This window comes from Petromyzon marinus (assembly GCF_048934315.1).
Source record: "Petromyzon marinus isolate PM22_M1 ecotype Great Lakes invasive population chromosome 80 unlocalized genomic scaffold, UKy_Petmar_22M1.pri1.0 chr80_unloc.3, whole genome shotgun sequence".
Taxonomy (NCBI): Eukaryota; Metazoa; Chordata; class Hyperoartia; order Petromyzontiformes; family Petromyzontidae; genus Petromyzon; species Petromyzon marinus.
Window position 1 is genome coordinate 56522 of NW_027422631.1, and position 19329 is coordinate 75850.

At 50.2% G+C, this 19329-nt stretch overlaps 1 protein-coding gene across 1 annotated transcript in view; it reads right to left on the reverse strand.

Moving 5' to 3' along the window:
• TRIM45 (tripartite motif containing 45) overlaps positions 1-17897 on the reverse strand; it is a gene marked incomplete at its 5' end in the record, with an annotated part of 65601 nt that extends 47704 nt beyond the window's left edge. The window contains 3 exons of the mRNA XM_076058904.1: positions 9977-10091; positions 13909-14189; positions 17684-17897. Coding sequence (XP_075915019.1) covers positions 9977-10091; positions 13909-14189; positions 17684-17897 — 610 coding nt within the window. The remainder of the gene's footprint in view (positions 1-9976; positions 10092-13908; positions 14190-17683) is intronic.
• Positions 17898-19329: the final 1432 nt, after the last annotated feature.

Sequence of the window (19329 nt, forward strand, 5' to 3'; positions counted from 1 at the left end):
GAGTTACAGTCAGATTCACAGTCAGTCAGAGTTACAGTCAGATTCACAGTCAGAGTTACAGTCAGATTCAGATTCACAGTCAGAGTTACAGTCAGAGTTACAGTCACTCAGAGTTACAGTCAGAGTTACAGTCAGATTCACAGTCAGTCAGAGTTACAGTCAGATTCACAGTCAGAGTTACAGTCAGATTCACAGTCACTCAGAGTTACACTCAGAGTTACAGTCACTCAGAGTTACAGTCACTCAGATTTACAGTCAGAGTTACAGTCAGAGTTACAGTCAGAGTTACAGTCAGATTCACAGTCAGATTCACAGTCAGAGTTACAGTCAGAGTTACAGTCAGAGTTACAGTCACTCAGAGTTACAGTCAGAAGCACAGTCAGAGTTACAGTCAGAGTTACAGTCAGAGTTACAGTGAGAGTTACAGTCAGATTCACAGTCAGAGTTACAGTCAGATTCACAGTCAGAGTTACAGTCACAGTCAGAGTTACAGTCAGATTCACAGTCAGAGTTACAGTCAGATTCACAGTCAGAGTTACAGTCAGAGTTACAGTCACTCACAGTTACAGTCACTCAGAGTTACAGTCAGAGTTACAGTCACTCAGAGTTACAGTCACTCAGAGTTACAGTCAGAGTTACAGTCACTCAGAGTTACAGTCAGAGTTACAGTCAGAGTTACAGTCAGATTCACAGTCACAGTCAGAGTTACAGTCAGAGTCACAGTCACTCAGAGTCACATTCACAGTCAGAGTAACAGTCACTCAGAGTTACAGTCAGATTCACAGTCACTCAGAGTTACAGTCACTCAGAGTCACAGTCACTCAGAGTTACAGTCACTCAGAGTTACAGTCACTCAGAGTTACAGTCAGAGTTACAGTCAGAGTTACAGTCACTCAGAGTCACAGTCACTCAGAGTTACAGTCACTCAGAGTCACAGTCACTCAGAGTTACAGTCACTCAGAGTTACAGTCAGAGTTACAGTCAGAGTTACAGTCAGAGTCACTCAGAGTCACAGTCACTCAGAGTTACAGTCAGAGTTACAGTCACTCAGAGTCACAGTCAGAGTTACAGTCACTCAGAGTCACAGTCACTCAGAGTCACAGTCAGAGTTACAGTCACTCAGAGTCACAGTCACTCAGAGTTACAGTCAGAGTCACAGTCACTCAGAGTTACAGTCAGAGTTACAGTCACTCAGAGTCACAGTCACTCAGAGTTAGTCAGTCAGAGTCACAGTCACTCAGAGTCACAGTCAGTCAGAGTCACAGTCAGTCAGAGTCACAGTCACTCAGAGTCACAGTCACTCCGAGTCACAGTCACTCAGTTACAGTCACTCACAGTCACAGTCACTCAGAGTCACACTCAGAGTCACAGTCACTCAGAGTTACAGTCACTCAGAGTCACAGTCAGAGTTACAGTCACTCAGAGTTACAGTCACTCAGAGTCACAGTCAGAGTTACAGTCACTCAGAGTTACAGTCACTCAGAGTCACAGTCAGAGTTACAGTCACTCAGTTACAGTCACTCACAGTCACTCAGATTCACAGTCACTCAGAGTTACAGTCAGAGTTACAGTCAGATTCACAGTCAGTCAGAGTTACAGTCAGAGTCACAGTCAGAGTTACAGTCAGATTCACAGTCAGTCAGAGTTACAGTCAGATTCACAGTCAGAGTTACAGTCAGATTCACAGTCACTCAGAGTTACACTCAGAGTTACAGTCACTCAGAGTTACAGTCACTCAGATTTACAGTCAGAGTCACAGTCAGAGTTACAGTCAGAGTTACAGTCAGAGTTACAGTCAGAGTTACAGTCAGATTCACAGTCAGAGTTACAGTCAGAGTTACAGTCAGAGTTACAGTCACTCAGAGTCACAGTCAGAGTTACAGTCAGAAGCACAGTCAGAGTTACAGTCAGAGTTACAGTCAGAGTTACAGTGAGAGTTACAGTCAGATTCACAGTCAGAGTTACAGTCAGATTCACAGTCAGAGTTACAGTCACAGTCAGAGTTACAGTCAGATTCACAGTCAGAGTTACAGTCAGATTCACAGTCAGAGTTACAGTCAGAGTTACAGTCACTCACAGTTACAGTCACTCAGAGTTACAGTCAGAGTTACAGTCACTCAGAGTTACAGTCACTCAGAGTTACAGTCAGAGTTACAGTCAGAGTTACAGTCAGATTCACAGTCACAGTCAGAGTTACAGTCAGAGTCACAGTCACTCAGAGTCACATTCACAGTCAGAGTAACAGTCACTCAGAGTTACAGTCAGATTCACAGTCACTCAGAGTTACAGTCACTCAGAGTCACAGTCACTCAGAGTTACAGTCACTCAGAGTTACAGTCACTCAGAGTCACAGTCACTCAGAGTTACAGTCAGAGTTACAGTCAGAGTTACAGTCACTCAGAGTCACAGTCACTCAGAGTTACAGTCACTCAGAGTCACAGTCACTCAGAGTTACAGTCACTCAGAGTTACAGTCAGAGTTACAGTCAGAGTTACAGTCAGAGTCACTCAGAGTCACAGTCACTCAGAGTTACAGTCAGAGTTACAGTCACTCAGAGTCACAGTCAGAGTTACAGTCACTCAGAGTCACAGTCACTCAGAGTCACAGTCAGAGTTACAGTCACTCAGAGTCACAGTCACTCAGAGTTACAGTCAGAGTCACAGTCACTCAGAGTTACAGTCAGAGTTACAGTCACTCAGAGTCACAGTCACTCAGAGTTAGTCACTCAGAGTCACAGTCACTCAGAGTCACAGTCAGTCAGAGTCACAGTCAGTCAGAGTCACAGTCACTCAGAGTCACAGTCACTCAGAGTCACAGTCACTCCGAGTCACAGTCACTCAGTTACAGTCACTCACAGTCACAGTCACTCAGAGTCACACTCAGAGTCACAGTCACTCAGAGTTACAGTCACTCAGAGTCACAGTCAGAGTTACAGTCACTCAGAGTTACAGTCACTCAGAGTCACAGTCAGAGTTACAGTCACTCAGAGTTACAGTCACTCAGAGTCACAGTCAGAGTTACAGTCACTCAGTTACAGTCACTCACAGTCACTCAGATTCACAGTCACTCAGAGTTACAGTCAGAGTTACAGTCACTCACAGTCACTCAGAGTGACAGTCACTCAGAGTCACACTCAGAGTCACAGTCACTCAGAGTTAGTCACTCAGAGTCACAGTCACTCAGAGTTACAGTCAGAGTTATAGTCCCTCAGAGTCACAGTCAGTCAGAGTTACAGTCACTCAGAGTCACAGTCACTCAGAGTTACAGTCAGAGTTACAGTCACTCAGAGTCACAGTCAGTCAGAGTTACAGTCACTCAGAGTCACAGTCACTCAGAGTCACAGTCACTCAGAGTTACAGTCAGAGTTACAGTCACTCAGAGTCACAGTCACTCAGAGTCACAGTCACTCAGAGCTACAGTCAGAGTTACAGTCACTCAGAGTCACTCAGAGTCACTCAGAGTCACAGTCACTCAGAGTCACAGTCACTCAGAGTCACAGTCACTCAGAGTCACAGTCACTCAGAGTTACAGTCAGAGTTACAGTCACTCAGAGTCACAGTCACTCAGAGTTACAGTCACTCAGAGTCACAGTCACTCAGAGTCACAGTCACTCAGAGTTACAGTCAGAGTTACAGTCACTCAGAGTTACAGTCACTCAGAGTCACAGTCACTCAGAGTTACAGTCAGAGTCACAGTCACTCAGAGTCACAGTCACTCAGAGTCACAGTCACTCAGAGTCACTCAGAGTTGCAGTCAGAGTCACAGTCACTCAGAGTCACAGTCACTCAGAGTTACAGTCAGAGTTACATTCAGAGTTACAGTCAGATTCACAGTCACTCAGAGTCACAATCACTCAGAGTTACAGTCAGAGTTACAGTCACTCAGAGTCCATAATAAAGGTTTTTGGGTTAGATCGCGTTTATTTATAAATGTGTCGTAACCCTCCACCACCCGACACGGCCAATCAGCAAAGAAAAGTGTCACGTTGACAAAAGACAAATAATTCACTACTTCAGCCCACCGGTGTGTTGAAGAGTTAATCCACATTTACAGTTTGAGTACGACGTTTCGCTGGTAAATACTTCCAGCATCATCGGGCAATTCGCCAGAATGGTAAAGCCCTCGCTTGCTCCCGGTTTTATATAGAGCAGAAGAGTGACGTCATCACTTAACTCATCAGGTGCAGTGATTAGAGGCGGAGGGGGGGGTAATGTAATTATATAATCGATTAGTAATCAGTCATTGGTTATGATTAGTAATGAGTTGTAGATTAGTAATTCTTTAAATCAAAATGTAATGTGTATTATTTAATAATACGCTTCCAGGCCGCACTAAGCCGGTAGCTGTCAGAGCGATTAAAGTTATTCTTGTTCCTCTCAATTTCAATGGATTCTCTAATTAGTCTTTGCCAGTAATAATTAGTTTTACACACCACTGCAACATTGTCAAAATCAATTGAGTGTCCTTGTTGACAAGCATGTTCTGCCACTGCCGACAGTTGTGTTTGAGATAATTTAATATTTCTCTGATGTTCTTTTAGTCTTACGCTGATGTTACGTCCCGTCTGCCCAATGTAGCAGCTGCCACATGAACAATTAATCCGATATACACCTTCTGTTGATAGTTTAGGTAATGCGTCTTTAGTGCAAGATACTAGTTTTTGAATTTTGTGTACTGTACCAAATCTTACTGTAATGTTTTGCTTTTGCAAAACGCGGGCTAATTTGTCAGTTACTCCTGAGATATATGGAATTTTTATTGTTTTAACAATCTGGTCGCTTTCAGTAGTATTGCTTTGCGATCGTGATTTGGCATTCAGTGCTCTGTTAATTTGAGCATTATTGTAGCCATTCTGTCGTAGTGCGTCTTTAACGTGTTTAATCTCTCTCACTAGACTCTCACCATCTGACACTGTTTTTGCCCGATGTACGAGCGTCTTGATAAGAGAGGATTTTTGAGCTGGATGATGATGTGATTCTGCATTCAGATAGGCATCGGTGTGCGTTTGCTTTCTGTAAACGCTGTGTGTTATTTTACCGTTTAGGCCATGTCCAAGCAAAATATCTAGGAATGGGAGTGTGTTATTCACCTCCATTTCCATGGTGAACTGGATGGCCGGGTTTTGTGCATTGAGATGATTTAGAAAATCATTAAGTGTATCTTTACCATGTGGCCAGACAACCAAAGTGTCATCCACATACCTAAACCAAAAGGATGGTTTTAATGTGCTCGAGGCAAGTGCTCTTATTTCAAAGTTTTCCATGTACAAATTTGCTATAGCAGGGGATAAAGGAGAACCCATTGCTGCTCCTTCCTTTTGTTTAAAGAAATCCCCTCTCCATAAGAAGTAAGTGTTATTTAAGCAATGGCCAGCAAGTTTCGGAATATCTTTTTGTAAACCGGTATTCTTTACTAGTGTATCAAGTAATTTAAGCGATTCGTCCACTGGAACCTTAGTGAATAGAGAAATCACATCAAAGCTTACCAGAATATCATCAGGAGTAAGTTTAATATCTTTAATCACATTCACAAGATGTTCTGAATTTTTTATGAATGAAGATGTCTTACCGATGTAGGGCTGTATTTGTTTGGTTATATATTTTGCTAATTGATATGTGGCAGAGCCAATTGTACTGACTATGGGTCGTAATGGGATGCCGATTTTATGAATCTTTGGTAGCCCATAGAGTCTAGGTGGTTTTGAGGCCCTTGGCTTAATTAGGTATTGCTCATTTTTAGGGATTAATGAATTTGCAATTATTGCAGTGGTCTTACGTTCTAAAGTATTAGTTGGATCTCGTTTAATTTTAATGTAGGTACTTTCCTCTAGTAAATTTCTAATTTTATTATCATAATCGGCTCGTGACATCAGTACAGTAGTGCGGCCTTTATCAGCTGCTAGGATTTGGATATCCTTATTTACACGCAGCTCTCTTAAGGCTTTTGCCTCGTTAGAGCTAATATTTACTTTTGGAACTTTGCTATTCTCAATTATTTTAGCAACCTCATGTCTAGTCATCTCTGCCTCATTATGTGGAAGGAGTCTAACTGCTGATTCTACCTCAGCAATTATCTCATCCACTGGAATTGTGCGTGGGGTAACGGCAAAGTTAAGGCCTTTAGAAAGGATAGAGACCATGTCACCGGTTAATACAGTGTTGGTCAAGTTCAGTACAGTTTTGTTTTTACATTTTTGGTTTTCAGTAGGGATTTGTTTATTATGTAGTCTAGAAAATTTATTAATTTGGTTAGTTTTTGTTAGTTTAAACACATTATCAGCCGATTGTTGTGTTATGTTATCGATTATATTCCAATAATGCATAGATACACTATTGCTTATATCTAAGTGTAACTGCTTTAGCAGTTACACTTAGTCAGAGTCACAGTCACTCAGAGTCACAGTCACTCAGAGTCACAGTCACTCAGAGTTACAGTCAGAGTTACATTCAGAGTTACAGTCAGATTCACAGTCACTCAGAGTCACAATCACTCAGAGTTACAGTCAGAGTTACAGTCACTCAGAGTCACAGTCACCCAGAGTCACAATCACTCAGAGTTACAGTCAGAGTTACAGTCACTCAGAGTCACAGTCACTCAGAGTCACAGTCACTCAGAGTTACAGTCAGAGTCACAGTCAGAGTCACAGTCACTCAGAGTTACAGTCAGAGTTACAGTCACTCAGAGTCACAGTCACTCAGAGTCACAGTCACTCAGAGTCACAGTCACTCAGAGTTACAGTCACTCAGAGTTACAGTCAGAGTTACAGTCACTCAGAGTCACAGTCACTCAGAGTCACAGTCACTCAGAGTTACAGTCAGAGTTACAGTCACTCAGAGTTATAGTCACTCAGAGTCACAGTCACTCAGAGTCACAGTCACTCAGAGTTACAGTCAGAGTTACAGTCACTCAGAGTCACAGTCACTCAGAGTCACAGTCACTCAGAGTTACAGTCAGAGCCACAGTCACTCAGAGTCACAGTCACTCAGAGTCACAGTCACTCAGAGTTACAGTCACTCAGAGTCACAGTCACTCAGATTCACAGTCACTCAGAGTTGCAGTCAGAGTCAGAGTCACTCAGAGTTAGTCACTCAGAGTCACAGTCACTCAGAGTTAGTCACTCAGAGTCACAGTCACTCAGAGTCACAGTCACTCAGAGTCACAGTCACTCAGAGTTACAGTCACTCAGAGTCACAGTCATTCAGAATCATAGAGTCACACTCGTAGCCACACTCACATGGCTGTAGTAGTGGTGGTAGTGATGGTGGTGATGGCTGTAGTGATGGTGGTAGTGATGGCTGTAGTGGTGGTGGTAGTGATGGCTGTAGTAGTGGTGGTAGTGATGGCTGTAGTAGTAGTGGTAGTGATGGCTGTAGTGGTGGTGGCAGTGATGGCTGTAGTGGTGGTGGTAGTGGTAGTGGTAGTGATGGCTGTAGTAGTGGTGGAAGTGATGGCTGTAGTAGTGGTGGTAGTGATGGCTGTAGTAGTGGTGGAAGTGATGGCTGTAGTAGTGGTGGTAGTGATGGCTGTAGTGGTAGTGATGGCTGTAGTGGTAGTGATGGCTGTAGTAGTGGTGGAAGTGATGGCTGTAGTAGTGGTGGTAGTGATGGCTGTACTAGTGGTGGTAGTGATGGCTGTAGTGGTGGTGGTAGTGATGGCTGTAGTGGTGGTGGTAGTGATGGCTGTAGTAGTGGTGGTAGTGATGGCTGTAGTAGTGGTGGTAGTGATGGCTGTAGTGGTAGTGATGGCTGTAGTAGTGGTGGTAGTGATGGCTGTAGTGGTGGTGGTAGTGATGGCTGTAGTGGTGGTGGTAGTGATGGCTGTAGTAGTGGTGGTAGTGATGGCTGTAGTAGTGGTGGTAGTGATGGCTGTAGTGGTAGTGATGGCTGTAGTAGTGGTGGTAGTGATGGCTGTAGTAGTGGTGGTAGTGATGGCTGTAGTGGTGGTGGTGGTAGTGATGGCTGTAGTAGTGGTGGTAGTGATGGCTGTAGTAGTGGTGGTAGTGATGGCTGTAGTGGTGGTGGTGATGGCTGTAGTGGTGGTGGTGGTAGTGATGGCTGTAGTAGTGGTGGTAGTGATGGCTGTAGTGGTGGTGGTAGTGATGGCTGTAGTGGTGGTGGTAGTGATGGCTGTAGTGGTAGTGATGGCTGTAGTGGTGGTGGTAGTGATGGCTGTAGTGGTAGGGATGGCTGTAGTAGTGGTGGTAGTGATGGCTGTAGTGGTAGGGATGGCTGTAGTGGTGGTGGTAGTGATGGCTGTAGTGGTATTGATGGCTGTAGTAGTGGTGGTAGTGATGGCTGTAGTGGTAGGGATGGCTGTAGTAGTGGTGGTAGTGATGGCTGTAGTGGTAGTGATGGCTGTAGCAATGGTGGTAGTGATGGCTGTAGTGGTAGTGATGGCTGTAGTAGTGGTGGTAGTGATGGCTGTAGTGGGGGTGGTAGTGATGGTTGTAGTAGTGGTGGGAGTGATGGCTGTAGTAGTAGTGGTATTGATGGCTGTAGTAGTGGTGGGAGTGATGGCTGTAGTAGTGGTGGTAGTGATGGCTGTAGTGGTAGTGATGGCTGTAGTAGTGGTGGTAGTGATGGCTGTAGTAGTGGTGGGAGTGATGGCTCTAGTGGTAGTGATGGCTGTAGTGATGGTGGTAGTGATGGCTGTAGTAGTGGTGGGAGTGATGGCTGTAGTAGTGGTGGTAGTGATGGCTGTAGTGGTAGTGATGGCTGTAGTAGTGGTGGTAGTGATGGCTGTAGTAGTGGTGGGAGTGATGGCTGTAGTAGTAGTGGTAGTGATGGCTGTAGTAGTGGTGGTAGTGATGGCTCTAGTGGTAGTGATGGCTGTAGTGATGGTGGTAGTAATGGCTGTAGTAGTGGTGGTAGTGATGGCTGTAGTAGTGGTGGTAGTGATGGCTGTAATGGTAGTGATGGCTGTAGTGGTTGTGATGGCTGTAGTGGTAGTGATGGCTGTAGTGATGGTGGTAGTGATGGCTGTAGTAGTGGTGGTAGTGATGGCTGTAGTAGTGGTGGTAGTGATGGCTGTAGTAGTGGTGGTAGTGATGGCTGTAGTAGTGGTGGTAGTGATGGCTGTAGTGGTCGTGATGGCTGTAGTGATGGTGGTAGTGATGGCTGTAGTGATGGTGGTAGTGATGGCTGTAGTAGTGGTGGAAGTGATGGCTGTAGTAGTGGTGGTAGTGATGGCTGTAGTGGTAGTGATGGCTGTAGTGGTGGTGGTAGTGATGGCTGTAGTGATGGTGGTAGTGATGGTGGTAGTGATGGTGGTAGTGATGGCTGTAGTGATGGTGGTAGTGATGGCTGTAGTGGTCGTGATGGCTGTAGTCATGGTGGTAGTGATGGCTGCAGTGGTAGTGGTAGTGATGGCTGTAGTGATGGTGGTAGTGATGGCTGTAGTGATGGTGGTAGTGATGGCTGTAGTGATGGTGGTAGTGATGGCTATAGTGGTGGTGGTAGTGATGGCTGTAGTAGTAGTGATGGCTGTAGTAGTGGTGGTAGTGATGGCTGTAGTAGTGGTGGTAGTGATGGCTGTAGTGGTAGGGATGGCTGTAGTAGTGGTGGTATTGATGGCTGTAGTAGTGGTGGTAGTGATGGCTGTAGTGGTGGTGGTAGTGATGGCTGTAGTGGTGGTGGTAGTGATGGCTGTAGTAGTGGTGGTAGTGATGGCTGTAGTGGTAGTGATGGCTGTAGTGATGGTGGTAGTGATGGCTGTAGTGGTAGTGATGGCTGTAGTAGTGGTGGTAGTGATGGCTGTAGTAGTGGTGGGAGTGATGGCTGTACTGGTGGTGGTAGTGATGGCTGTAGTAGTAGTGGTAGTGATGGCTGTAGTGGTAGTGGTGGTGGTGGCTGTAGTGGTAGTGGTGGTGATGGCTGTAGTGGTGGTGGTAGTGATGGCTGTAGTAGTGGTGGTTGTGGTGGTGGTGGTGTTGGTGGTTGTGGTGGTTGTTGTGGTGGTGTCTCGGTGCAGGCCTCACCGCCGTGTGACTGTAGAGGGGTCAGTCTGTGTCCGGCTGTTGGCCTCTGACGCCTGTGAGCCTCGGTGCAGAACTCGCAGAGAAACACCGCACACTCCTCACAGTAGCTGTGAGCCTGTCCGTAGGGGAGCCAGACTCACTCACCTACTCACCTACTCACTCACCTACTCACTCACTCACCTACTCACTCACCTACTCACTCACTCACCTACTCACTCACCTACACACTCACTCACCTACTCACTCACCTACTCACTCACCTACACACTCACTCACCTACTCACTCACCTACTCACTCACCTACACACTCCTCACAGTAGCTGTGAGCCTGTCCGTAGGGGAACCAGACTCACTCACCTACTCACCTACTCACTCACCTACTCACTCACTCACTCACCTACTCACTCACCTAGTCACTCACTCACCTACTCACACACTCACTCACCTACTCACTCACCTACATACTCCACACAGTAGCTGTGAGCCTTTCCGTAGGGGAGCCAGACTCACTCACCTACTCACCTACTCACCTACTCACTCACCTACTCACTCACTCATCTACTCACTCACCTACTCACTCACTCACTCACCTACTCACTCACCTACACACTCCTCACAGTAGCTGTGAGCCTGTCCGTAGGGGAGCCAGACTCACTCACCTACTCACCTACTCACTCACTCAACTACTCACTCACCTACTCACTCCTCACAGTAGCTGTAAGCCTGTCTGTCGGGGAGCCAGACTCACTCACCTACTCACTCACCTACTCACTCACCTACTCACTCACTCACTCACCTACTCACTCACCTACTCACTCACTCACTCACTCACCTACTCACTCACCTACTCACCTACTCACTCACCTACTCACTCACCTACTCACTCACCTACTCACTCACCTACTCACTCACCTACTCACTCCTCACAGTAGCTGTGAGCCTGTCCGTAGGGGAGCCAGACTCACTCACCTACTCACCTACTCACCTACTTACTCACCTACTCACTCACCTACTCACTCACCTACTCACTCACCTACTCACCTACTCACTCACCTACTCACCTACTCACTCACCTACTCACTCACCTACACACTCCTCACAGTAGCTGTGAGCCTGTCCGTAGGGGAGCCAAGACTCACTCACCTACTCACTCACCTACTCACTCACCTACTCACTCACCTACTCACTCACTCACCTACTCACCTACTCACTCACCTACTCACCTACTCACTCACCTACTCACTCACCTACTCACTCACCTACTCACTCCTCACAGTAGCTGTGAGCCTGCCCGTAGGGGAGCCAGACTCACTCACCTACTCACCTAATCACTCACCTACTCACTCACCTACTCACCTACTTACTCACTCACCTACTCACTCACCTACTCACTCACCTACTCACCTACTCACTCACCTACTCACCTACTCACTCACCTACTCACTCATCTACTCACTCATCTACTCACTCACCTACTCACTCACTCACCTACTCACTCACCTACTCACTCACCTACTCACTCACCTACTCACTCACACACTCCTCACAGTAGCTGTGAGCCTGTCCGTAGGGGAGCCAGACTCACTCACCTACTCACCTACTTACTCACCTACTCACTCACCTACTCACTCACCTACTCACTCACCTACTCACTCACTCACCTACTCACTCACCTACTCACTCACTCACCTACTCACTCACCTACTCACTCACTCACCTACTCACTCACCTACTCACTCACCTACTCACTCACCTACTCACCTACTCACTCACCTACTCACCTACTCACTCACCTACTCACTCACCTACTCACTCACTCACCTACTCACTCAGCTACTCACCTACTCACTCACCTACTCACCTACTCACTCACCTACTCACTCACCTACTCACTCCTCACAGTAGCTGTGAGCTTGCCCGTAGGGGAGCCAGACTCACTCACCTACTCACTCACCTACTCACTCACCTACTCACTCACCTACTCACTCCTCACAGTAGCTGTGAGCCTGCCCGTAGGGGAGCCAGACTCACTCACCTACTCACCTAATCACTCACCTACTCACTCACCTACTCACCTACTTACTCATTCACCTACTCACTCACCTACTCACCTACTCACTCACCTACTCACCTACTCACTCACCTACTCACCTACTCACTCACCTACTCACTCATCTACTCACTCATCTACTCACTCACCTACTCACTCACTCACCTACTCACTCACCTACTCACTCACCTACTCACTCACCTACTCACTCACCTACTCACTCACACACTCCTCACAGTAGCTGTGAGCCTGCCCGTAGGGGAGCCAGACTCACTCACCTACTTACTCACCTACTCACTCACCTACTCACTCACCTACTCACTCACCTACTCACCTACTCACTCACCTACTCACCTACTCACTCACCTACTCACTCACCTATTCACTCACTCACCTACTCACCTACTCACTCACCTACTCACTCACCTACTCACCTACTCACTCACCTACTCACTCACTCACTCAACTACTCACTCACTCACCTACTCACTCACCTACTCACTCACTCACCTACTCACTCACCTACTCACTCACTCATTCACTCATTCACTCACTCACTCGCTCACCTACTCACTCAACTACTCACTCACCTACTCACCTACTCACTCACCTACTCACTCACTCACCTACTCACCTACTCACTCACTCACCTACTTACTCACCTACTCACTCACTCACCTACTCACTCACCTACCTACTCACTCACCTACTCACTCACCTACTTACCTACTCACTCACTCACCTACTCACCTACTCACTCACCTACTCACTCACTCACCTACTCACGCACCGACTCACTTACCCTTACCTACTCACTCACCTACTCACTCACCCACCGACTCACCTATTCACACACTCACCTACTCACTTCACTCAGCTACTCACTAACTCACCTTCTCAGTCATCCATGCACTCATCCACTCACCAGCTCACTCACTCAACCACCCACCCAGTCACTCACTCAACCGCTCACTCACTCACTCGCTTGCTCACTCAGTCACCTCCTCAGTCATCCACGCACTCATCCACTCACCAGCTCACTCACTCAACCACCCACCCACTCACTCACTCAACCGCTCACTCACTCACTCGCTTGCTCACTCAATCACCTACTCAGTCATCCACCCACTCATCCACTCACCAGCTCACTCACTCAACCACCCACCCACTCACTCAACCGCTCACTCACTCGCTCGTTCACTCAGTCACCTACTCAGTCATCCACCCACTCACTCAACTGCTCACTCACTCACTCACTCGCTCACTCAGTCATCCACCCACTCATCCACTCACCAGCTCACTCACTCAACCACCCACCCATCCACTCTCTCAACCGCTCACTCACTCACTCACTCGCTCACTCAGTCACCTACTCAGTCATCCACCCACTCATCCACTCACCAGCTCACTCACTCACTCAACCGCTCACTCACTCACTCACTCGCTCGCTCAGTCACCTACTCAGTCATCCACCCACTCATCCACTCACCAGCTCACTCACTCACTCAACCGCTCACTCACTCACTCACTCGCTCAGTCACCTACTCAGTCATCCACTCACACACTCACTCACCTACTCACCCACCCACTCACCCACTCACCCACTCACTCACCCACCCACTCGCTCACCCACTCACTCACCCACCCACCCACTCACTCACCCACTCACCCACCCACTCACCCACTCACTCACCCACCCACCCACCCACTCACTCACCCACTCACTCACTCACTCACCCACTCACTCACCCACCCACTCACCCACTCACTCACCCACCCACCCACCCACTCACTCACCCACTCACTCACTCACTCACCCACTCACCCACTCACTCACCCACCCACCCACCCACTCACCCACTCACCCACCCACTCACCCCACCTTATCGACGCCCACCACCGCCTCCTGCTGCTGCGTGGTGCCTGGACAGCAGCACAGGTCACAGGTCGGACCTGCTGCTGCTGTTGCTGTGCCTGTTGCTGTGCCTGCTGCTGCTGCTGTTGCTGCTGTGGCCACCCGGTGGCGCAGCAGCTCGGTAGCACGGAGGTGGTCGGTGGGCAGCTCGGACGTCCCACCAGGAGGGACGCGGCTCCGCTCCCCGCACACGCAGCACCGCACGACCCCCGTCACCGCCGCCGAGCTGACCGACGTGGGGTCAACGCCTGGTGGGAGACGGTGACGGCGAGTCGGGATTGTGATGGCGGTCACGACCACAACCACCCAACCACCCAACCACACTCACTCACACCGTGTCACACACCACACTCACTCACACTCACACCGTGTCACACACCACACTCACTCACACTCACACCGTGTCACACACCACACTCACACTGTGTCACACACCACACTCACTCACACTCACTCACACTCACACCGTGTCACACACCACACTCACACTGTGTCACACACCACACTCACTCACACTCACTCACACTCACACCGTGTCACACACCACACTCACACTGTGTCACACACCACACTCACTCACACTCACTCACACTCACACCGTGTCACACACCACACTCACACTGTGTCACACACCACACTCACTCACACTCACTCACACTCACACCGTGTCACACACCACACTCACACTGTGTCACACACCACACTCACTCACACTCACTCACACTCACACCGTGTCACACACCACACTCACACTGTGTCACACACCACACTCACTCACACTCACTCACACTCACACCGTGTCACACACCACACTCACACTGTGTCACACACCACACTCACTCACACTCACTCACACTCACTCACACTCACACCGTGTCACACACCACACTCACACTGTGTCACACACCACACTCACTCACACTCACTCACACTCACACCGTGTCACACACCACACTCACACTGTGTCACACACCACACTCACTCACACTCACTCACACTCACTCACACTCACTCACACTCACACCGTGTCACACACCACACTCACACTGTGTCACACACCACACTCACACTCACTCACACTCACGCCGTGTCACACACCACACTCACTCACACTCACTCACACTCACACCGTGTCACACACCACACTCACTCACACACTCACACCACACTCACTCACTCACACACCACACTCACACACTCACTCACTCACACTCACTCACTCACACTCACTCACTCACACACTCACTCATGCCGTGTCACACACCACACTCACTCACTCACTCACACTCACTCACACTCACACCGTGTCACACACCACAACCACTCACACACTCACTCACTCACACTCACTCACACTCACTCACACTCACACACCACACTCACTCACCCACCCACTCACACTCACTCTCACTCACTCACACCACACTCACTCACTCACACTCACACACCACAACCACTCACTCACTCACTCACACCACACTCACTCACACTCACTCACACACCACAACCACTCACTCACTCACACTCACTCACACTCACTCACTCACACTCACTCACTCACACCGTGTCACACACCACAACCACTCACACTCACTCACTCACACTCACTCACTCACACTCACTCACTCACACTCACTCACACCACACTCACTCACTCACACTCACTCACCCAACCACTCACACTCACTCACTCACTCACGCCGTGTCACACACCACACTCACTCACACTCACTCACCCACTCATTCACTCACTCACACTCACTCACTCACTCACCCACTCACTCACTCACACTCACTCACTCACTCACCCACTCACTCACACTCACTCACTCACTCACGCCGTGTCACACACCACACTCACTCACTCACTCACACTCACTCACTCACTCACACTCACTCACTCACACCACACTCACTCACTCACTTACACCACACTCACTCACTCACACTCACTCACTCACTCACCCACTCACTCACTCACTCACACTCACTCACTCACGCCGTGTCACACACCACACTCACTCACACCCACTCACACTCACTCACTCACTCACACTCACTCACTCACACTCACTCACTCACTCACACCACACTCACTCACTCACTCACACTCACTCACTCACTCACCCACTCACTCACTCACTCACACTCACTCACTCACTCACCCACTCACTCACACTCACTCACTCACACTCACTCACTCACTCACGCCGTGTCACACACCACACTCACTCACTCACACTCACTCACTCACTCACACTCACTCACACTCACTCACACTCACTCACACTCACTCACACTCACACACCACACTCACACACTCACTCACTCACACTCACTCACACTCACTCACTCACACACCGTGTCACACACTCACACTCACTCACTCACACCGTGTCACACACCACAACCACACTCACTCACTCACTCACCCAACCACACTCACTCACACTCACTCACCACTCACTCACTCACTCACACTCACTCACTCACTCACACCGTGTCACACACCACAACCACTCACACACTCACTCACACACTCACTCACGCCGTGTCACAAACCACACTCACTCACACACTCACTCACTCACACTCACTCACCACTCACTCACCCACTCACTCACACTCACTCACACTCACTCACTCACTCACACTCACTCACACCGTGTCACACACCACAACCACTCACACTCACTCACTCACTCACACTCACTCACACCGTGTCACACACCACAACCACTCACACACTCACTCACTCACACTCACTCACTCACACTCACTCACTCACACTCACTCACTCATACTCACCCAACCACTCACTCACTCACTCACACTCACTCACACTCACTCACGCCGTGTCACACACCCACTCACTCACTCACCCACTGACTCACTCACCCACCCACCCACCCACCCTCGCCCCACCCACCCACCCACTCACCCTCGCTCCACCCACCCACTCACTCACTCACTCACCCACTCACTCACCCACTCACCCACCCACCCACTCACCCACCCACCCACTCACCCACCCACCCACCCACTCACCCACCCACCCACCAACCCACTCACCCACCCACTCACCCACCCACCCACCCACTCACCCACTCACTCACTCACCCACCCACCCACCCTCGCCCCACCCACCCACCCACTCACCCTCGCCCCACCCACCCACTCACCCACCCACCCACTCACCCACTCACCCACCCACTCACTCACTCATTCACCCACCCACCCACTCACCCACTCACCCACCCACCCACCCACTCACCCACTCACCCACTCACTCACTCACCCACTCACTCACCCTCGCCCCACCCACTCACCCTCGCCCCACCCACCCACTCACCCACCCACCCACTCATCCACCCACTCACTCACTCATTCACCCACCCACCCACTCACCCACTCACTCACCCACCCACCCACTCACCCACTCACCCACCCACTCACTCACTCATTCATCCACCCACCCACTCACCCACTCATCCTCGCCCCACCCACCCACCCACTCACCCTCGCCCCACCCACCCACTCACCCTTGCCCCACCCACCCACTCACCCACTCACTCACTCACTCACCCACTCACCCACCCACTCACTCATCCACTCACCCACTCACTCACTCACCCACCCACCCACTCACTCACTCACCCACTCACCCACTCACTCACTCACCCACTCACTCACTCACCCACCCACCCACTCACCCACCCACTCACCCCACCCACCCACTCACCCTCGCCCCGCCCACCGTCCGTTTGCCCCTCCCCCTGCCCCTCCCCCTCCCGCGTCACGTGGAGGCAGCGCTGACAGAAGGCGTGGAGGCACGGCAGCAGCTTGGGCTGCCTCAGCAGACCCCCGCAGCTCCCGCACAGCAGACGCTCGGGCAGCGTAGACGGCCCTGGGGGGGGGTCCCCTGGGGGGGGTCCCCTGGGGGGGGGTCCCCTGGGGGGGGGTCACCTGGGGGGGGGTCCCCTGGGGGGGGGTCCCCTGGGGGGGGGTCCCCTGGGGGGGTCTCCGTGGAGTTGTAGAGCGCGGGGCCACCCACAAGAGGCCTGTGGTGGAGAGATGAGAGGGTGGTGAGATCCTCACTCCAACACCACACTCCTACACACTCCACACTCCTACACACTCCTACACACTCCTACACACTCCTCACTCCAACACCACACTCCTACACACTCCTCACTCCTACACCACACTCCTCACACTCCTCACACTCCTCACTCCAACACCACACTCCTCACACTCCTCACTCCTACACCACACTCCTCACACTCCTCACACTCCTCACTCCAACACCACACTCCTCACACTCCACCACACTCCTCCACACTCCAACACCACACTTCTCACACTCCACCACACTCCTCCTACACACTCCTCACACTCCACACTCCTACACCACACTCCTCACACTCCTCACTCCAACACCACACTCCTCACTCCTCCTACACACTCCTACACCACACTCCTCACACTCCTACACACTCCTCACTCAAACACCACACTCCTCACACTCCTCACACTCCTACACCACACTCCTCACACTCCTCACTCCAACACCACACTCCTCACACTCCTCACACTCCTCACTCCAACACCACACTCCCCACACTCCTCACACTCCTCAACACTCCACACTCCAACACCACACTCCTCACACTCTTCACTCCAACACCACACTCCTCACACTCCTCACTCCAACACCACACTCCTCACTCCTCCCACACACTCCTACACCACACTCCTACACACTCCACACTCCTACACCACACTCCTCACTCCTCCTACACACTCCTACACCACACTCCTCACACTCCTCACTCCTCCTACACACTCCTCACACTCCTCACACTCCTCACTCCAACACCACACTCCTCACACTCCTCACTCCAACACCACACTCCTCACACTCCTCACTCCAACACCACACTCCACCACACTCCTCACACTCCTCACTCCAACACCACACTCCTCACACTCCTCACTCCAACACCACACTCCTCACTCCTCCTACACACTCCTCACACTCCTCACACTCCTCACTCCAACACCACACTCCTCACACTCCTCACTCCAACACCACACTCCTCACACTCCTCACTCCAACACCACACTCCTCACTCCTCCTACACACTCCTACACCACACTCCTCACACTCCTACACACTCCTCACTCAAACACCACACTCCTCAGACTCCTCACACTCCTACACCACACTCCTCACACTCCTCACTCCAACACCACACTCCTCACTCCAACACCACACTCCTCACACTCCTCACACTCCTACACACTCCTACACCACACTCCTCACACTCCTCACTCCAACACCACACTCCTCACACTCCTCACACTCCTCACTCCAACACCACACTC